This window comes from Podarcis cretensis (genome assembly GCF_951804945.1).
Source record: "Podarcis cretensis genome assembly, chromosome: 11".
Taxonomy (NCBI): domain Eukaryota; kingdom Metazoa; phylum Chordata; class Lepidosauria; order Squamata; family Lacertidae; genus Podarcis; species Podarcis cretensis.
The window spans coordinates 23,476,543-23,498,759 of NC_137180.1; the positions used below are offsets into that span (position 1 = coordinate 23,476,543).

The 22,217-nt window shown below is 42.3% G+C and overlaps 1 protein-coding gene and 1 long non-coding RNA gene across 6 annotated transcripts in view; both read left to right on the plus strand.

Annotated features, from left to right (window-relative positions):
* TMEM232 (transmembrane protein 232) overlaps positions 1-16,020 on the plus strand; it is a 141,427-nt gene extending 125,407 nt beyond the window's left edge. For all 5 annotated transcript variants that reach the window (XM_079995498.1, XM_079995501.1, XM_079995500.1 and 2 more), the window contains 2 exons: positions 7,669-7,762; positions 15,076-16,020. In XM_079995498.1, the coding sequence (XP_079851624.1) occupies positions 7,669-7,762; positions 15,076-15,333 (352 nt within the window). In that variant the 3' untranslated portion in view covers positions 15,334-16,020. The remainder of the gene's footprint in view (positions 1-7,668; positions 7,763-15,075) is intronic.
* A 771-nt stretch (positions 16,021-16,791) lies between these two features.
* On the plus strand, positions 16,792-20,830 carry LOC307226952. Its single transcript, XR_013843734.1, has 2 exons — positions 16,792-19,354; positions 19,818-20,830. It is a non-coding gene; the product is annotated as an uncharacterized lncRNA (long non-coding RNA).
* Positions 20,831-22,217: the final 1,387 nt, after the last annotated feature.

The following is a 22,217-nucleotide window of genomic DNA, read 5'->3' on the forward strand; positions in this document are numbered from 1 at the left end:
AGCAAAAGTTCAGGAAAGTGCATTTAAAGATTTAAGACGCTAAAAATCCATTTGAATTTAACATCGTTAAACTAAGAAGCTGAAATATGTTGGCTGAATAGAGATCACACTGTGAATACAATAAATATTTTAAAGTTGTTCTGATGCTTTCCACTGAAGTTACTGTCCTGTTTTTTCACAGTCTGTAACAAATATAAAAGTGTTGGCATCAGTCTGTCTCAAGACACAATGGAGTGTGCTTCTGGGGGTGACGTCGCTGTGTTAGCAGCACCTAAGTAACCTCCCTGGGGAGCAAGCCTGGGCAATGTGTATGGAGGTGCCTAGGCTGTCTAGACGACAAATAAATAATAAAAGCCACTATATTAGAAGGATGGGACGCGGGTGGCGCTGTGGGTTAAACCACAGAGCCTAGGACTTGCCGATCAGAAGGTCGGCAGTTTGAATCCCCGTGACAGGGTGAGCTCCTGTTGCTTGGTCCCTTCCCTGCTCCTGCCAACGTAGCAGTTCGAAAGAACGTCAAAGTGCAAGTAGATAAATAGGTACCACTCTGGCGGGAAGGTAAACGTTGTTTCCATGCGCTGCTCTGGTTCACCAGAAGCGGCTTAGTCATGCTGGCCACATGACCCGGAAGCTGTATGCCGGCTCCCTCGGCCAATAAAGCGAGATGAGCACCGCAACCCCAGAGTCGGTCACGACTGGACCTAATGGTCAGGGGTCCCTTTACCTTTACCTTTATTTTAGAAGGAAGAGTTGCAAACAGTGGTGGAAGAAGCTGCTCGGGTGCCTGGCGCGGCGTGCCCAGGGGCGGGGTGAGCCGCCCATAGGGATGGGGTACACCGCAGGGCCTCTGTAGTATGCCTGCCTCCTCCCACTCAGCCACCCTACAGCTGGGGGGGGGCAGCAGGCAGACAGTTTGGGCAGAAGAGACACATGGCTTGGGCATGTTGCAGGCCCCACAGTGAATGCCACCCGGCATTTTGTCACCCCCCTCTCAGTGCTGACACCCAGGTCGGCCTGCACCCACCGCACCCTCTTACTCCGCCCCGGTTGCAAGATACTGGATAACAAGGACTTAATAGCAAAAGAGCAATATACGTTTGTAAAGGTCTTTCACTGACAGCGCATAGGACCAGCCCATTCTCAAATAGGCAGAAACCTCTGCAAGGCACTTCTGTATAGTGAAAGCCTTTAGCTAACCAGAGTCCCATAACAGCTAAGATGCAGCTGGGAAACAATTGAACCTGCAATTAAGGCTGAGGTAAACATGACAGTGCTGGTATCAGGTATTGTGACCTAAATAGCATTTCCCAGTGGTAGACCATGTGGGAAATTGCAGAAAAGTTAGCAATGCTTCAGTAGCTTATTACTTATGGGCTGTTTTATGCAAGGTTAAGTGACAAAAATGCCATGGGTTACAGCTATCTGCTCCTGTCCATTAAAAGCAAACTGTAATTTATTTATTTATTTATTTACTTTAAAAATGCAATATTAGTAGTGAGGCATGCATCACTTTACATTAGGCGATGTCAAGCCTCATCACCCCCATATTGTTTAATGTACATTAGCCTCATACTGTGTATGCATAGTGCCGTAGTACAGATTGAAGGAGTTATTATCTGACACTTTCAGCATAAATAAAATGACTTCAATTACCAGCCTAGCAGGAAGTCAATATCAAGTCCTTCCTTGAAATTAAAAAATTACAATTCAGCACATCTCTTGGTATTAAGAAAAAACACACCCTCTCATACAGTGAAATTCAGCTACAACAAGCAATCACGAGGGGCTCAGGGAAGCATTAATCTGCAGGCACAAGCCCAGATGAAACAATCAAGTATCTGAATCCAGAAACTAGAAGCATAAAATATACTAGTTGATGGTGTGGAATTGAGATCATTAGAAAGATTCCAGCATGAAAAAACAACAAATGTATTTGACAAAAACAAAGCCCAAAGCCTATCTAAGAAAACAAAGTGTAACAAGGAACAGAAAGGAAACAGAACTAGTTGCAAACAATAGGGATGTCCAAGAGTCTTTTGCTGATGTTAACAGTTGCTGCGAAAGGAATCCCTGATCTAGACTTTGTGCAGAGCAGAAATGAATTTGAGCTCCACCACAAGAATCAAGTTTCAAAGCTTTACTGCAGAACAGTCTTAAAACAGTTATAAGTAAAGGTTACAAAATACGAAGTACAGTGACACATTGCTCTTAAACAACAAGTAGTGCAGTCTCTTCTTTAAGTTCAGTAATACAATTCAGTGACCTTTCTCTCTGGGTCTAGAGAGAAATCCTATGTAAGCATCTTGCTTGTTCATCATCACTGAGCTTTGATGACCATCAAAGACAATGAGTTCTCAGGTTTCATTTCATGCTAAGAGAGATCTCTCCTTGGGTTTCTGGGAGATGTCAGTTAATCTGAACATAAACATTCAACTTCTTCTCACTGCATTTGCTATAGACAGACCTCCTGTCTGATGCAAAGCTCTCTGCATAGCATTTTAAGTACAATGCATTCAAGCACAATGGTTTATTTTTATTAAACTTCTTTATTTAACATAGCAGCCTTGGAATGCATTTAAACCAGGGGAAAGTTGATAGACAACAAGAAGTTCTGGTGGACTCAGACCAGATGAGGAAGTGGAACCACAGAAGGAGAAAGTGTTAGGGTGAAGGGGAGTCTATGGGTCTGGGATATAAGGCAGCTGGGGTTTGTGGGGAAGAAGGAAGAGAGGAAGAAGAATGGAAATCTTCTGAGGAGGAAAGTGAAGGCATCAGCCAAGAGTTGAAGGTAGCAAGGCGACTCACAGCAATGGTTAAATCCCCAATGTGAACCATTAGCAGGAAGAAAGGGTTCAGAGTTACAAGAGATCAGATGCTGCGAAGCCCAAGGTTTAAGGAAATGTAAGGTAAAGAGGTGAATTGGCTGGTGGGATAAAGTCATCCATTGAGACCTGAGAAAGTAACCCAACTGACTCAACAAAGGGACTGTTTCAGTTCAGACCTGGTGCAACTGTGTTTGTTTGAACAGGAGACTGAAACATGGAGCCTAAAATGTTGAGGTGCCCCTAGAGTAGCCCTGGCACAACAGTAACCAGTATTTAGAATAATTATGATTATAGCTTCCATTTCTATATTATACTATTCTCATAAAACAAATGATTTGGTATTGACTGGGTTTTCTTGAATATTGCACTGCTTTCCTACTTTTTCAGCATTGAGAAACAATACCAGATTTAGCCTGCATAACTTTTTCCCCCAGTACAAAACAAAATGTACACAAGCTGGATAGAGGAATGAAAGGAAGTTGGAGGTTTAGTGAGGAATGAGAAGAAGCTGTAGCACCTTCTCCTTCTAGGTCAGGGATAGCAATCATAGGACCCAGCCCCAGTGGTCAAGGATAAAGGTAAAGGTAAAGGTACCCCTGCCCGTACGGGCCAGTCTTGACAGACTCTGGGGTTGTGCGCCCATCTCACTTAAGAGGCCAGGGGCCAGCGCTGTCCGGAGACACTTCCGGGTCACGTGGCCAGCGTGAGAAAGCTGCATCTGGCGAGCCAGAGCCGCACACGGAAACGCCGTTTACCTTCCCGCTGGTAAGCGGTCCCTATTTATCTACTTGCACCCGGAGGTGCTTTCGAACTGCTAGGTTGGCAGGCGCTGGGACCGAGCAGCGGGAGCGCACCCCGCCGCAGGGATTCGAACCGCCGACCTTTCGATCGGCAAGTCCTAGGCGCTGAGGCTTTAACCCACAGCGCCACCTGCGTCCCATGTGGTCAAGGATAGGCTCTGCCTATTCTATGCCTTGGATAGGAGAAAAGCCCTCCATAAGGAAGGTGCAGAAAGTGTAGCATAGAAGTGGAAGTTGTTTATCCCTCGTGTTGTTCCGTGATAGTAGTGCACTTACAACACCAAGCAAAAGTTTATGGATTAATTGTTTAAAATGGCAACTCCAGAAGAGGTTTTGACTGGAGATAGAGATACAAAGCCCCCTTTTTTGCTTCACTTGAAATACTTTTTTGCTTCACTTGAAATACTGCAGTTCTCCCCTAGTTCCATGCATGGGTCGTGATGTACTGGATCAGTTTGTGCTTGCCAGTCTCACTTTAAATCAATTCAAAGCTATTTTTGTGTGCACACTTAGCAAACTACCGATTGCACTCCAGGTGCCGCAAAATCAATGCCAAGGAAAAGCTAAGCGATTTAGATGGCTTCTCCTGCCGAAATGATATTGCACAAAATTCAGAGGGAGCTGACACGAACTAAGAGGCTGAAAGGAATTTAACCAACCAAGTAGTCAAAAACTCTGAAACGCTGGCAAGATCAGATGCCATACATGACACAAGTGTTGGGTTAGGTTTTAATTCCAGTGGTTCTCTTTCTGTAAAAAAGGTTTTACTTGAATGTTGAAGAAAGTAGACAAAATTCAAAAGCTTTTTCCTGCAGAGCCTTTTGGATTTCTTTTCTTTGTGTGTGTGTGTGTTAGAATAGTTTTTATGGAACTGTTTTGTGTTACAAAACAAACAGATAAACAGGGAAAGGTAATCTATTGTCTCCACTTTTAATTCACAGCCCTTTTCACAGCCTGTTTACATATAGTGAGAGACACTTTTGTCAAAGACATCTTGCAGTTGGGGGGAAGAGTGGCAGGGAGAGAGATGGGCGTATTGTTATTTTGTCCAATTCCTGTTATTAGTGTAGGGTCTGTGTCAACATCAGTTAATTGCAGTTAATTGCAGTGTGACTTGTTTATATGTGTTTGTGAGGGCGGGGTTGGGTTGTTGGGTCAGATTAGCCATATCAATTCATATGCAGTTGGGGGTGGGATTAGGTCCTTGTCCTGTTGTGCTGTGTATGTGATAAAGGGGAACCATACTGGCATGAAAGCGTCCTCAGTGGGCTGGCAGCTGTAACTACTTTGCTTTCATCATTATAATCTTGCTATCACACATGGAGGGGTAAAGTGCAATGCAAAATCAGAAAATAAAAGATACAATAAAATGGCTCCCCCTTCAAAATGGACGTGACAAAGCAGTGGTGCCTCTCCCCAGGGCTCTTCATGCAGATTAAACAAGTACCATATTTTTTGCTCTATAAGACTCACTTTTTCCCTCCTAAAAAGTAAGGGGAAATTTGTGTGCGTCTAATGGAGCGAATTCAGGCTGCGTAGCTATCCCAGAAGCCAGAACAGCGAGAGGGATTGCTGCTTTCACTGCGCAGCGATCCCTCTTGCTGTTCTGGCTTCTGAGATTCAGAATATTTTTTTTCTTTTCCTCCTCCAAAAATTAGGTGCGTCTTGTGGTCTGGTGCATCTTATTGAGCGAAAAATACGGTAATCTGTGCACAAAGCCCTAGGACAGGCACCCCCAAACTCGGTCCTCCAGGTGTTTTGGGACTACAACTCCCATCATCCCTAGCTAACAGGACCAGTGGTCAGGGATGATGGGAACTGTAGTCCCAAAACATCTGGAGGGCCGAGTCTGGGCATGCCTGCCCTAGGATGAGCAAGGCCTACCTTTAAAGTCCCAAACAACCTGGGGCTAGGATGCCTAAAGCAGGGGTGGGGCTCTCTCAGGCCCTTAGGACCAACCTATTCCTCTTCTCTGGCCATGCCTCTTACTGTCTCTAGTATAGTGTACTGGTTAGCATATTGGAGTAGGATCTGGGAGACCATGGGTTCAAATCCCCACTCAGTGATGAAGCTCCCCTGCGTGGCCTTGGGCCTGTCACTGCCTCTCTGCTTAATGGGGTTGTTGTGAGGATAAAATAAGGAGAAAGAGAACTATATATGCCACCTTGGAGCAACGGTGGGATATAAATCACAGCGAGAAGTGACGTTACAGGGAACCAGGCAGAGGACCTTCTTGGTAGTGGTGCCGGCCCTGTGGAACGTCCTCCCGTCAGATGTCAAGGCAATAAGCAATTATCTTACTTTTAAAAGACACCTGAAGGCAGCCCTGTTTAGGGATGTTTTCAATGTTGAACGCTGTATTGTGTTTTTAATATTCGGTTGGAAGCTGCCCATCTTGGCTGGGGAAACCCAGCCAAGATGGGCAGGGTATAAATAATAAATTATTATTGTTATTGTTATTATTATTATTATTATTATTATTATTATTATTAAGTTTTTGCCTGGCTGGAATGTGTGGTGATGTTGCTTGCTTGCCTAGATGGTGTGCGTGTGCAGAAACCTCTGGCTTGTCTGTGTGTGACAGGCATGTAGCTTACTATACAAAGGTAAGAGGCATGTTGGTTGCACTGTTTGCTTTTGCTTCTGGTATGACCCACCACTGGTATGTGGCCCAGGTTTCTCCAGGAAGGATTGCAGTCCTTAAGATGAAAAAGGTTCCCAACTCCTGAGCTGAAGCATGGTCTCCTCCCATATTATTGTGCTTGGCCACTGATAAAATAAAGAGAGACCTAAAGTGTACTGAGCTCCATTCGGAGGCATGGCTAGTGGGAACAGATCAGAGGGCTTTCTCAGTGATGGCACCCGCTTTCCGGAAGTTCCTGCCTGTCAGATGCTGGTGGTGGTTGCTCGTGAGTAACCAGGCAGGACTCCAACCTGGCTTTTACAGGTTTTATTGTGCAAACTATTTACAGTGCACATCTACCAAGTTCATGTCCATCTCAGTCACTTGCAGAATCCGGGAGTGGCCCCTTCCAGCTTCTCCCCCAACATAAGAAGTTCGGCACCCCAAGCCTCCTCCTCCCCTCCTTGCGTTTCATCCCTCTGCGCAAGCTGGGCGGCGGAAGTGGCGTGCATCCCTCCTGGCCAGCCTGGCGAGGCGAGGTGCTGGGGCTCTCAGCAGCATCCTCGAGCCCTTTCCTCGCTTGGCTGGCCTCTCTTCTGGACGTGTGGCTTTTCCCACCGCTGGAAGAGGAACTGCTCCTCAGGAGTTTTGGAGGCTCTCTCTATCCCAACGGCCCCCCTGTCTCCCTTCCCTTTTCCGATGGCAGTCCCCTGACACTGCCTGAGGAGGTCCACATGATGGCACAAAACCTTTTTGCTTGCCCTGCATTTTGGTTTATTTGTCTGAATCTCTTCTTTAGTTTTTCTGGTTTTGATGTTTAAGTTTGTAGTCCTGTAAGCACTTTCATGGGAGTAAGCCCCACTGAGCTTACTTCAGAGTAGAAATGCATAGGTCAGAGATGCAGTTTGAGTTTTTTTCCCCTTTGAAAATTAAACACCTCGCACATGTTTGGCAGGAGAAGACCTCCGGAATACACCTACCATGCACATGTGATTTATTTTAGTCACAAAGCTGCAGCATCTAATGATCTTTATGATTATAATTATAACCTGCACTCAGCGTGATTATAGAGCCAAGCATAACTGCTGAAATAAATAAGTGATAATAGAGTAGAACGGCTTTTTAAAAAACTGAACATAGCAACCAAGAACTACACGGAACAGTGTAAAGCTGTGGAAACCTATGTCAGATTTAAATCTTCTGCAGGACAGTTTTCACACAGAAGTGTAAAAGCTGACCTTTCGGAAAGGCCTTACCTGTTGTTGTTCCAGAAAAGCCTAACCCGTTGTTGCCAGGATTTTTCAAGCCAAAGGGAGACTTGGCATCATTCATTATTTCAATAAGGGTCCTTTTGTAGGGTGGGCATTCCTACAAAGTTACAGAACTAAAATATAACAGTTTTCTCATTTCTTTCCTAAAGGGAAGAGCTTTTGCTAGCTGGTGTACCAAAATATCCATATCCAGATTACTTGACCCGCACAGAAATAGCTCTAAGGAGAATAATTGAGACTCAGGTAAGAACAGTTATTAAAATGAGTATTTGCATAAGTTCTGTGTACAACACACCCAGGATTTGCTGTTATAGACCTTAATTACCGTATTTTTTGCTCTATAAGACTCACTTTTTCCCTCCTAAAAAGTAAGGCGAAATGTGTGTGCGTCTTATGGAGCGAATGCAGGCTGCGCAGCTATCCCAGAAGCCAGAACAGCAAGAGGGATCGCTGCTTTCACTGTGCAGCGATCCCTCTTGGTGTTCTGGCTTCTGAGATTCAGAATATTTTTTTTCTTGTTTTCCTCCTCCAAAAACTAGGTGCGTCTTGTGGTCTGGTGCGTCTTATAGAGCGAAAAATACGGTACCTTCATTATATAGGGACGCGGATGGCACTGTGGGTTAAACCACAGAGCCTAGGGCTTGCCGATCAGAAGGTCGGTGGTTAGAATCCTCGCAACGGGGTGAGCTCCCATTGCTCAGTCCCTGCTCCTGCCAACCTAGCAGTTTGAAAGCACGTCAAAGTGCAAGTAGATAAATAGGTACCGCTCCGGCGGGAAAGTAAATGGCGTTTCCGTGCGCTGCTCTGGTTCTCCAGAAGCGGCTTAGTCATGCTGGCCACATGACCCGGAAGCTGTACGCCGGCTCCCTCGGCCAATAAAGCGGTCGGTCATGACTGGACCTAATGGTCAGGGATCCCTTTACCTTTTACCTTCATTATAATAACCTGTTGTTTTTAATTAATACTCTAACCAAGGCATGATGCCCTTTGATAAAGACCTGATGTACATGTGAAGTCCTGATAAATTTTATGTATATTTCTAAGAACTCGATCCAGGTCCTTGGATTCCCCCCTATTTATTTATTTAAGATATTTGTTTCCCATCTTTCTAATATCCATGTGCATGTGGGTCTTCAAGGTAGCTCATAGCAAGTCACTAAAACAATAACAAGAATCATCCCTCATGCAAGGCTTCTCCGAACATGACTGCTAGCTGTGATCTCATCTTCTCCATCACCAATAGTGTTTCACTCCCTGAAATAGCTTGAATGCATGCTTGTCTTTTAGAGACTGTCTATTAGCCAGTTTAAAATTGAATATGGTCCCAGCCACTGGAACAACTGCCTCCTGAGCGGTGCTATTTTTCCAGAAAAAGAGGTGCCGGAACTCACCATCAGTCCCTTCCTTATTCTCTTATATTGGCCATGGTGCCCACTTGAGAGGTGCCGGAACTGAGTTCTGCCCTTTTCCTGGGGAATATTTCTTCCATCACTGACTGAGTGACTTCTATCTGCTCAAGCCCACACTCTTGCTTCAGGGCACTTGTGCGGGGGACGGGACGGGGACTGCTGTGTGGTTTGACTGCACAGAACAAGAGCAGGAAGCACAGCTTTAATAATCCTGGTTTTGCATGGCCGCCATGTAATTTCTGATCCACATGATTCTATAATGAGGATATTTTGCAAGCCTCTTTAAGGATGCTTCCTGAAGACCTGCTTATTGAACATTTATCTTGATATGTTTGCAGAGGGGTTAGATGACATTGGCTATGAGCATTCGTTCCAATTTGTGTGCAAATAACTTTTTTCAGTGCATTTCCTCACCCTTTCCTTATTGATACAAGTACAATTGTGTGTGTGTGTGTGTGGCAGGGGGAATGGGTTTGTTGTGTTGAGAGCTCCAACTTTAATTGCACAACCTGGATTTGCCAATATTTGATTAAATCCCACCTGAAAATAACGATGGTACCCTGGGAGCCACTTGGGGCTATAAAGGGTATCCTAAAAAATATTAATAAGAGTGCCCTCGTTTCCAGTGTAGAGGAAGAATGCTAGTTTATTGAGCAAATGAAAAAATCTTGTTCATGGTATTCAGGTATCACAGCCATTTGCTAAAAATACACTAGTAGACTTTGCATGTTTAGAAGTGAAAAATAAGCAAAATGCCCTTGTTACTTTCACACAACTTGTTAAAAGGGTCAGCGTTACTGCCCTAACACTAGAATTTATAAGGTAACTTGTTGTGTATGTAATTAAACCACCTCTCAGGCCTATGCAGTCCAAACTTATTTTCACACAACCAGTTAAGTGATTTGTTAATCACAGTTTTCTGCACATTTGCACTTAGAGCTAAAAAAAAAATATTCTCACAAAATTATCCTCAAAAGTGCCCCCCCTAAATTTTATTGGTGAATATTCTCAGGGTACTTGCCGAATATTCTCCAGGTGTGTATATTCAGCACTATCATCTGACAGCCAAATATTTTGTAGCTGGGCTCAACATTTTGAAGTTTCTGACAGCTGGCATGGAGAAATAGCCATCATTGTTGGAAAAATCAGTACTTGACAGTCTTTCACAGCTGACATGTGTTAATAATCAACATTACAGAACTACTGGCAGTTGACACCTGGAAGCAGTCGGCTGCTATGGGGTTGTAGTATGTGGCAGTGTTTGACAGATGACTTGCAACAGAATTCAGAAAATTTTATATGAACGGCATTCATTCATGTAACCCATAAAACAATTTGAATTTTGCCATTAAATTTCAATTTCAACCATTACACACACACACACACACACACACACACATATAATTGAGGTCAAATTTCATTGGACTTTGAAACCATGCTTGTTAATTTCCACTACAAATTTCATAACCGGCACGTGCAAATATGAGATCTACCGGTATATTAAATATTGATATTATATATTCTGCAGTTTAAATAGGTTCCCTACTGTATGTGTAGCCTCACTTTGTCCCAGAACATTTGCCACTATCTGAACCACTTAGGGTTTCCTGGTGCTGCTTATTTTAAGAGACACGTTTGAACTCACTGCTCCAAAGCCTGCAGCTGCCACCCTCTATTTCAGAGTTCCTTTGCTTCAAAGAATTGGAGATTTCCACATCATATTTTATTTTTTAAATTTTAATCTGGCAGCCCTCGAAGCAATCGGGGTAGAAGGTAGTAGTGCTGCTTCTTTATAAGTATTACGTTAAGCCATTTCTCTTTCTGACTCTAATCTTATGGGAATAGGATGTTGGATGGAGAAAAGAGTCCAATTTTATTGTGGAGCCAAAAACCTTCAATTCCCCTTTCAGCTCTGAATTTAACTCACTGGTTTGCCTAGGGCAAGTTGCTCACTTTCTGCCTTACCAACTTCCTAGCACTGTGGTGAGGAAAGAGTAATCAGCATTATCATTAATGATTAGAGTCCTGCAGAACTTGGAGATGTTCCATAAACATTTGGGTCTTGAGGTTTTCTTCTTCCCATCTTTTGCATAACTGGCTGGAACATTCTTTCTGAAAGTGTTTAAAATCTGCTATTATTAAGCCAGTTTGGGGAATGAAAGGAAAGGAATATACGTTTTCTGATACATTAAACAAGCTTTTAGAGTTAATTCACCATTGAGTTCTGACTCTGGAGGCAGTGAAAATACTAAGTGCACTGAAATATATTTTATAACTCAGAGCAGTACTGCCAGCTGATAATGATCGTAACCATAGCAAAAATGCCCACAAGCTACTAGTTTGCTTACAATACTCTGTTAGAAGGAAGGCATTTTATTATTTAAGGTTAGCCAACCCATAATGTAATTGGGGGCATCCCATAAAAGCAATCATCCCCCCTAAAAAAACCCACCAGTTTTCTCAGACTCTGAAATCTTTTCCCCCATGTTTAAAAGTCTTATCACTTCTTTTTAATGCAGTGATTATTTCTAAACCCTTTCTCCTTTTTCCTTTTTAAAATCCAAACTGCCCTTCTCTTTAATAAACGACACATTTTTATTGCTGTTTTATTCTAAGCTGCAGTTTCTACGCATAAGACCATACCTTCAGGGCCTCCATTAATGCAGTAAGGATGTTATCATCGAGGCTCAAAACAAGATGCGAACTTTTCCTTGACTACAGTCATAAACAGTTTTAGTCTTTCTGGTACATCATTTGTACCCCTGACATTGTCTATTTTCCTTTGTAGAGGCTGTACTTTGTTCCATACGCACGCCCATTTTCTTGTGCTGGACACGTGGTCAAACAGTGAGCTTAGGCTGAGAAGATCAATGCAAATATTGCTCTTTTACAGAGTCCGTCTTCAATGCGAAGAGGTCTTGCCACTGATCCATCTTCTAACACAGCAGCTTCTTCACACAGCTAGTGTAATTCTTCCGCCTTTCCCATCCATTGTCGTTGCTTCTTTTTCTTCCCTCTTGCTATTTCATCTCTCACACTCTGATAAAATCATTCCTATCCCTTTTCATATTTCTTTGGCCTTCAAATACACCGCTGCATCCATCTTTCTGTCTCTTGTGAGGAAGATTAATTCTCATATCATTTTCTCGAGTGGGCTACTTTTTTGTGAGGTGATTTCACCACACTATTTCTATGTGGTGACCATGTCATATGAATGCAGCTTTTTTCAGGTACTAGAGGGGCATGGTTTTTTCTACATGAGGGGAATGTCTCATGTTCATAGCTTTCCTTCGCTTTATATATACTACAGTTCACTATGTGATCATCTCAAGATCACCTCATGAAGTGAGGATGACAGAAGGGAACAGGTGGCGGGTGATGGAAGCCCAAAGGCCAATATGGTGCACCAAGTAGGGTGCTGATGGGTTTGTGATATAAGTTGTCTATCTCAGCTCAGAGCCACTTCTCACATTACAAAAATTCCTACATGATTATTTTTTTTGGGGGGGGGGATCGATATGGAATCTGCTTAAAATGTATAACTTGCTGTTGAAATGGAATACACAGGATGAAACGGTTAAGTCAGCTATGATTAAGTGGGCACAAGATATTGGTCATAACATTATGTTTGCTGACTGGGAAAGGTTGTGGACCACCGGTATGAAATTTACGGCGTGTAACGCCTTGAGAGAGAATATTATGAAAATGATCTATAGGTGGTACATGACCCCAGTCAAGCTTGCAAAAATTTACCACTTCTCAGATAACAAATGTTGGAAATGTAAAGAAAATGAAGGTACATTCTTTCACCTCTGGTGGACATGCCCAAGGATTAAGGCTTTCTGGGAAATGATATATAATGAAATGAAAAAGGTATTTAAATATACCTTCTTGAAGAAACCAGAGGCCTTTCTCCTGGGTATGGTTAGCCATGTGGTGCTAAAGAAGGACAGAACGTTTTTTATGTATGCTACAACAGCAGCAAGGATACTTATTGCAAAGTATTGGAAGACACCAGATCTACCCACTCTGGAAGAATGGCAGATGAAGATGACAGACTTCATGGGACTGGCAGAGATGACTGGCAGAATCCGAGACCAGGACAAAGAGACAGTGGAAGAAGATTGGAAGAAGTTTAAAGACTATCTTAATAAACATTATAAAATTAATGAAGGTTAGAATTGACATGGGTTTAAAAACGATGTGGTTTTCAGGGGTGTTGATTATGGAAAAAGAATAAAATTATTAAAAAATATGGGAAGTAAGGGAATGGATTTGCTGATTAGATAATGAAATTGGAATACAGAAGGGGGAGGTGTGAGGAGGTCGGGGAAATTAGGTTCAAGAAAATAAGGATGGAAATTATACTTGTTTCTTTTTGTTTTTTGTTTGTGTATGTTGAGTTTGATTTCATTGCATTAGCCATGCGGCCATAGCATAATATACATAGAAATAACAACATAAAATAGGGGTGGGGAGATAAAAGTGGATGTCGTCCTGGGCAAATACTTTGAAAAAATGGGGGTAACAAAAGTAACGGGGGATTTAAAACATCGAGTGACTGAGAATACAAAAACAGGTTCGATTGTGCGGCGTATCGATTACATCTGTGGTATTAAAGAAGAAGTAGGTGTATGTTTTTATTGTTAAACTTTAATAAATATCATTTTTTTTAAAAAAAAGATATGGAATCTGCTTAGAAATTATCATGTGATATGCAGGTTTTTACTGGCAAGCTGTAGACGTGTTAATGTTGATTGTACATACATACAAACATTGAAAAACTCACAGATGTGATCATCATATATGAAATTAACACATGCAGTGTTAATATGTGTAAATTTCTACAAGGGACTTCTAAAACACTTGAGATTACTATATAGAGTTTTGGCAAGTCAATAGCTCTCAGTGCAATCTGCCTCACACAAGTGTTGTGAGGATAAATGAGAAAATAAAGGGAAACATGCTTTCAACATATGAAATAATGCAAGAGGTTATTAGAGAAGGGATGAGAGGTTAATATGCAGTTAACCAGAACATGTGGAATATACTATTATTGATTTAAAAATGTGGGACAAAGCTTGCCCTCCCTCAGAATTCACACTGCTTTTTCTCCATACCCCAACCTCAATTTCCCCCCTAATGCTGGCACTGCTAATAAGACCCCATGCTGAACTTCTCATTTATTAACATGCTTAAGAGTTGGATGGGATTCTCAAGTCGTAGTTTGTGCTATTTGAGATTTAAGCAGGGTAATGTCAAATCAAAGTCTGTATCAGTGAACGATTCCTTTTCTTTCAGAAAAGTAACATATTTCTTGTTTAGAAAACAATAAGAATTGAGCAGGGCAGGAGTTTGCCTTTTGGGAGATGCATTCTGAACTGGAGCATGGCAGACGATTTACACATTTTAATGTGCATAAAATTAATGTACAACTTTCATGCGATATGCATATCTATGGTGCTTGCCAGCATTTGTGACATTGATAGCACCCATGTTGTGTGCCTTTTGATGCAGTGCCTTTTGACATCTCACTTTCAGGTAACAGAGCCTGGCATGTTGGAAAGCATGGCCATTCCTCTGTAGCAGCTGAGGCTCCTGCTATCTGGTTTTCCCAAGTCCCTGATATTGCTAGCCATATGAATTCCATGTGTGTGCATTTTCTAATATTACAAAAAATGATATGAAATTATATTTGAAGATGTGTAGTTCTCACACCTGCTTTAAAAATATTTGATCTTCACATTGTCAGTGAATTCTGCAATTTGCTTGAGACGAACATTGAAACTTGCCATTCTGAGCTCCTGAGGATCCTGTCATGAACCTGCAGACCCCACAACAGCACCATAGGAAATGAATATACTTTGTAGGGTATACCTTGGCCAGACCAATGCCTCCCAGATGTTGTTGGACTACAACCATACTGACGGGCTGATGGGAATTGCGGTCCAGAATCTGAAAGCACCAGTCCAGTGCCTGTTACTCCTTTGAATGAAGTTGCATGATCCATCACTGACTCTCCCAATGTCCAGTTCCTAAATTCCTGCCTTTAAATTATCTGCATTTCCTGCCATTGAATTGAAGTGTTTTGTTTTTACACACATCAATATCACTACTAAAGCCACTTTTTTCTTTCCTTTGCAACAGTGGGAGAGGGAATTGGAGATGAGGCTGAAACTTGAAGAAAAACTCCTGGCGCTGGAGCTTAAAGAAAAACAGAAGTTGGAAGAAGAACGCTTCAAGAAAATAATGAAATGGCGATTAGAAAAGCTGAATAAGACAACTAAGCCCTATGAGCTTCCTCATAAACAAGTAGAGGAGGAGGAGGAGGAAGAAGAAGATGAAGAACTGACAGAGTCATGCAGCAGCACTCAACTGTCAAGTGCACAACTGTCACGAGCCTGAAGACCAGCCTGCTAAGGGGTTAACTGACACATTACAGGCAAATGCATGCAATGAAGCCCAAGACTTTAGAAAGAAAAGCCTAAGTGGAGGAGTAGAGAAGTGTGTGCGCTCTTAAACCATTTCCTGCTGATGGTTTTCTGCTCAAAATTGCTCTCACCTACTTTTTTCATCCACGGTGTACCAGGTGTTTATTAGGCTAAACCATGCGGCAGCTTAGGACCAATTTTGAGGGGGTGAGGAATGCCTGATATGAAGACTTTAAGCTTCCCTTCCCACCCCACTGCTTCTCTGCTCAAAACTGTGGCATCCTGCAGCAAAGTGCCATGGGGGAGGAGTAGAGCAGCCCTCCCACCTATTGGTGGCGCTGTGTTTGCCAGGGTGATGTGGCGGTGAGGTTACAGGAGCTCTATGTTGGTGGCGTTGGCACCTTAGGAGCCACCAGACCAACCTGGAGCTCCCTCAACCTCACAACCACCTCACCTCTGCAGTATCTTGGGGTGTGGCTGCCCTGCTGCCAGGGAGATGCTGGTGCTGCTCTATCCCACCTCTTCTTCTGCTGCTGGTCTCCTGGGACTGCTTTTCATGAAAAGAACAAGGCTGGGTTTCATAGCACTCATTTCCGTGTAATGCGTCATCTGCTCTTACATCAAATTTCCTCTCCTGAAATACAATGGTTATGGGAAAGCATTTTCTGAATTTTGTCTTGTTTCTTAGCACACTCAGGTGTTCTATGCGAGGTCAAGAGAAGCACACCGAAGATGCTCAGGGACAGCGAACCCTCTCATTCTTGTTCTCTTTATTCCACCTAATCATCTGTTTGTGCCTTGCAGAGTTTCCCCAAAGTTTGTCTACACCCAGAGGAGCCAACGTGGTGCCCTACAGGTGTTGTCGGCTACAACTCCCATCAACTCCAACCAGTATAGCCGCTGGTTAAGGATGATGGAACTGGAGTCTGCAGCATCTGAAGGGCATAATGTTACTATCTGTGGTCTACATCAATACCTCCCGTCCATTCCCGTTCCCTCCCTGGTTGCTTGTTTTCTGTTGATATTTAGGCCTTGCTTACTGCCTTACTCACTTGTGCACATTGCCACATCTCCTGCTGTTTGATTTACTTATTTAAAAATAACACAGTGGCTCTTGACTTGCTGTGACTTTTGAGCACACAGTTGATGCAGTCCTTGACTACATTGAATTCTTGGTTCCACAACTGCATGGCTATTTCCCTCAACGCAGATCCGCATGTTAAAAGCTACCTGTGACCTCCATCATTCACTGTGTGTTGATGTCTGATAACTGTAATGTTGAAACCTTAACCCTCTACTACAAGCATTCTATAACTAGCTAATACAGCTGAAGAAATGCAGCCCACAATCAGACCCCCTAACTCCAAGGTTGAAATATGCTGCTTCTCTTTGAGTGTGTCTACACGTGAGATGGTTGAGGTTCAGCTGCTGAGAAGTGGTCTTTCCAAAAGTGCAGACAATGTGATGCAGAAGAACCTGATCTTTACTGGGCACCATCAAGTGCCTCACATGGGCACTGCAGTTCCCTCAACTGATGTTTACAGTTCCATTGTGGCATTTATTGTGGTTTACCCAGTAGGGATTGAGTAAACAGAAAACAGCCGTACAATTGCTCTGTTGTGGCCAATTCCGTTCAACCCACATTGCTAGTCCATCAGTTTATGGGGAAGGTGGGGAGCCCCATAACAATAGCAGAAGTCCTTGCGTGGTCTTCCACTAGCAGGGCTTGTTAGTTGAATCACTCCCTATGACTTCTACAAGCCTTCACTCCAACCTTACCTATTCCCTTCTCCATCCTCCTGGCAGTTTCACACTTTCTTTCACACTTCTTCATTCAAATAACTCCTCCTCTTCCCTTGCTATGGCTGGAAATGTGGAGCTGTAATATGAAAAACCAATGTGTCGAAGGTCTTTGCGGAAAACTTAGCCCCATGGCTTTTTTCTCTGGTCAAGGAAGTCTAATCTGATCTAGGTCACATTCTCTTTATTGGGTGGAGGGTTTTGAAGTCCCAAGGCTCTAAAATGCCTCCATACCCGTTTTCTCTTTCTTTTCCCGAAAGGTGAGAGCAGGCTAGTCCTTTGATCACTGGCCAGTTATGTCCCAAAGTGGTGTTCCATCACTGTGTGTCATCACTTCAATTAGGACTTACTTCCTTGAACAACTTTTGAACTATCTGCGCTGACTCTTACATATGAAAAGTACAAGGCAGTGGGGGAGGATCTCCTGGGTTCCCAAGTCATCATTGTTCTTCTTGCTCCTCTTCACCACATACCAAGCATTTCCATACTTATCAAGATACCACACTGACACCATTTATTATTACACATTATTCCATTGTGAATCACTTCCTATGATTTCTGTCTCTCTCTCACACACACAAGCATCCCTAAGGCATCTCCCTGGCAAACAACTTGCCAGTGAGGACAGCTACATCTCTGATCAGAATTTTGTGCAAGTTTTCACAGTGGAAAAGCTGCCACAGTCTTCGCACTTCCTTCTTTGACTATTTTGAGGGATGATTTGAGGAAAAGGTGATTATACCCATATCCTCTAGCAGTCCCACTTGAGTAAATTTTTAAAAATGGTTTGATTTGCACTGTTCCCAATTAAACTGACATATATGACCACACAGCACTTTTTTAAAAACTTTCTAAACAAGTAGTTGAGATTCATTACTCAACAATGAAATATGAATTAGTGGTAAATAATTGATGAGAACAGTTATGAACCACCCATTGGAAAAAGGAGAATAGGCGTCAGCTCTAGTTGTGCGAGAGAGAAATCTGGAAATAAACATGAGGATAGAGCTGTTTTCATACTGGAATAATTAACATCAGCATAATCTTCTCAACAGACGGGTATTAAAAATGCATATACAGTCAGCAAATGTAGATCTCTAGAAACATTGAATCTCATATTAATATCTTTGCTTCATTTTTGGAAGTAGCTCCTCAATATGTGGTAGATTTTTGCGTCTACTGCATTGCGACTTTACCATGAAAGAACACCCTTAACTTTTCTGCACTTAACTTGTCATAATTGAGCCTCAGAGTCAGCTTATGTATGGGGTCATCAGATCCTACCGAAATCAAGGCTTGATGCAGGAAGATTTAAATGAGTCACAGCCCTAACACCCATCTGTGGAACATGTGGACTCACCATTTAATTACCCTTTAAAAGTGATCGGATAAATCACTCCATATTTTTACCAGGCTACCATAAACATACTTGATTTTAATGTTTAGCCGTTGTGTAAATCTTGAAATTGCTGTACCCTGAAATTATAGGACTGCATCTATTTAGAGACTGGACTTTTCCCACTTGAGAAAACAGCAGTTAGATGCTCCTGCAGTGTTTTGTGAAAAAAATATCTGATTGTAGCAGCCTTTCAAAGTTCCTTGAAACTTGTTTTTAACATGGTTACCTTTAGTTATGTTCTCAGCAGTTGTCCTGAAGGTTTGACCAAGCTTCTTCCAACTAGTCGTAGATTAACTTGGAGCTGGCTTGCAGAGTTGAGGACCTGCCAGATCTATGTACAGTTTCCAATATGTTGTAGGTTTGAAACTCTTCTGGTGCTACAAATCTGCCATCAAAATCTGGCTGAAAAGAGAATTTGGAAGCCTCTTTAGGTGCGGTGCTGAACATCTCTAGTGGCCCATGATGGCTGAACCCAAAAACAAATTTCTTAGAAATGAGTACTAAATCTTGGTCACTTATTGGGGACAAGTCCATTCAGATTGGCTTTTGGTGTGGTAAGTGAAAGAAATACATCTCAACCGGCTCTCAATAAGAGGTCTATTGGACCAACACAGTATTTTTCTACTCTTCCTAGTCTTATATATAAAGGAGAAAGTACGATGTGTGGTCATATATGTTGATAATTCAATTGGAAAGAATACTATTCAAAGGAAATTTTAATAAGACTTTAATATTTGTGTGCTCATATTGATAGTCTCTCTATCACCACTGGATGACATCTTTATCAACTTAATAGGTACGATTTCTCCTGTGCAGGCATCAGACCTCAACCAAAAAGGTTTAAAAGGAATAACAAACCTCACTCAGTCACATGTCAAAGTCTCATGTTCTAGCTGTTGAAGCTCACTCCAGCAAGAGAATTAAGCCCTCCTGCTATTTAAATGAAAACTATTATTTCTACATTGATTTCTAGGCTATTTTACAGAGAATCTTGCTTACTAACCATGATTAGTTGCCCTCTGAAGTTATTTAATCCTGTGCTCCACACAATAAGAGATCAGAGTTTTAAGATGAATCCAAAAGAATTCCATCACGTTTGACTGGTACTTCCTGTGAAGGGGCTTCTCCAGGAATAATAGGGCATTAAAAATATAGGAATGGCCCTACTTCTCCAGCTTAGGTGTGTTCCAATAAGAGTTTTAGAATGGTGACTAAAATGGAAATGGTTATCCTTAAAAAAATGGAATATGATGCAAGAGAAATTAAGATTAGGATGCATAGGAAGAACGCATCCTTCCTGAAAAAGCTGGTTCATGTTTTGGTATAACTAGCCTTTCCTGGGGGAAGGTATTCTGTAGTTCAACTGATAGGATCCAATCCCCTACTCATGTTTTACACTTGTGTATCCAATACGCTTATTTTTTTTTTAAAAAATTTGCATTAGTGAGAAGATTATCATAGGGGTAAACTGCCTTCAAATTGAGCTGCTGCTCATCTCTTTCTTTGGGGACATGAAAAGCAAGTGAACCAACAACCATATTATACAAATTACTCATTTATGAGCCCACTGCCATCTGTTAAAAACAGGAGAAACACTTATTAAACTTGGAATATTTTGTCAGAATACAGTGTTGGCTGCAATACACTTCACTGTATCAGCTCCTTGAGAAAGAATTAAGCTGGTAAATATATGTGCACTACATACGAGGAAAGGATTTCTGATGGATTGAGCCCACGTCCCCCCTATGTAAGCTATAGGTTGGCCACCAGAGGCTTAAAAGCATTTGGTAGACTCATTACTAATTCCAAACATCTTCCCTGATATACTGAGTATGTTTAGAGCTTTATTTATAAACTGCAAAGCTAATTTGGAAATGTCAGGTTCCCTAACACAAATTCAAATATTTACATAGTTTGGCAAGTTTCATTGACAACTCTGTTACTTTTGAGCAATGTGCATTTTTCACAGTAACAACAGATTTTACAGATAATTTAACATAATGCTATTCCCTTGCTTCACTGCGAGGCTATTTTCCGTATTACCTGCCACTGTATTGATTTCATATTCCTACTTTGTTGGGAAAAAATTGTATCCCTCAGATTGTTATTGTTGCCACTGTTGTTGTTGTTGTAACTTATTGTTATCTATCTCAGAGGAAAGAAACATGGTGGATCTTTGGACACCTAGAAAACTAGGCTGTGGCTTTGAACCATTATTATCTCTGAGATGGGAGTTTGTAAAATATGGTTTGATAAATACTTTTTAAAGTGAGGCGAAGTGGTATCAGTTCTGTGAAGTGTTATGTCATTGTGCTATTCTGGGATGGGAACATCCATGACATTCTCTGGAACAATGTCATTTATGATTTATGGGAATATGGGATTTCCCCAAAGAACTGAGGGTACCTAGGGCCAGCCTGAGACCTATGGCGCCTAAGGTAAAACATGCCACTAACACTTCCCCCCGAACACAGGCCCACATCCCAGTGGGTTGGGAAGAGCACTTAACTGGTCACTTAACTGGCACACCAGCCATGCTGGGGCAGCAAGCTACCTTAGGGGTTGCAATGCAGACCAAATGGTGCACCCTTCCAACCACTTTCCACCAATAATAATAATAATAATAATAATAATAATAATAATAATAATTTATTCATACCCCGCCCATCTGGCTGGGTTCCCCCAGCCACTCTGGGCAGCTCCCCACAGAATATTAAAACTACAATAAAACATCAAACATTAAAAACTTCCCTAAACAGGGCTGCCTTCAGATGTCTTCTAAAAGTCGGATAATTGCTTCTTTCCTTGACATCTGATGGGAGGGCGTTTCACAGGGCGGGTGCCACTACCAAGAAGGCCCTCTGCCTGGTTCCCTGTAACCTCGCAGTGAGAGAACCATCAGAAGGCCCTCGGAGCTGGACCTAAGTGTCTGGGCTGAATGATGGGAGTGGAGACGCTCCTTCAGGTATACTGGACTTAGATTGGCCCTCTAAGCAGCTACCTCACTCTGCTTCATGGTAGGGCTGGCCCTGAGCTTTGTCGTCATTTACAGTGACATTACAGTGTGGAGAAATACCTAATTGGTACAAAAGGGCCAATTCAAACTCAGTTCTCTAATGATTGACTTTTCCACAACTCCTTGCAAGTTCCCACCTGTCTGTACTAACATAACTGCAAAACACTGGCTTCTTTAGGCAGAGGGGCTAGAAATAGACAGCTACATCTCTTCAGAAAGGGGCAGTGATTTGTTCTTGTCATCTGAAATGAAAGAAACACACTGTGCTCAGTCTGTCACATCCTCTAAGGTGTCTGATATGTGCAAAACATGCTTTCTGCCTGGCATCACAGATGTAATGCCATTGACAAAATCTGGACACGTTCACTGTGGCTGCTGTGATTTTCTACTGAGATAAAATCAACACACACTTTCCTCCTATTCCTAGCTGATATTTATTTGTGGATCCGCAACACGGGAAAGGAAGAAATACAAATTAATATTTGTTTCACAGGCAGCACTAGCAAGTACATCAGTAGGGAGAGCTTGGGGTCTGGGCAAAATCTGTTAGCTCTCATTGCCTGTTTCAAACTTTTCTACACATTTCTATTCATTATGTAGGGAAGCAATGTTTGTACACTGTGCAGGGAAGATTGCCATTGAT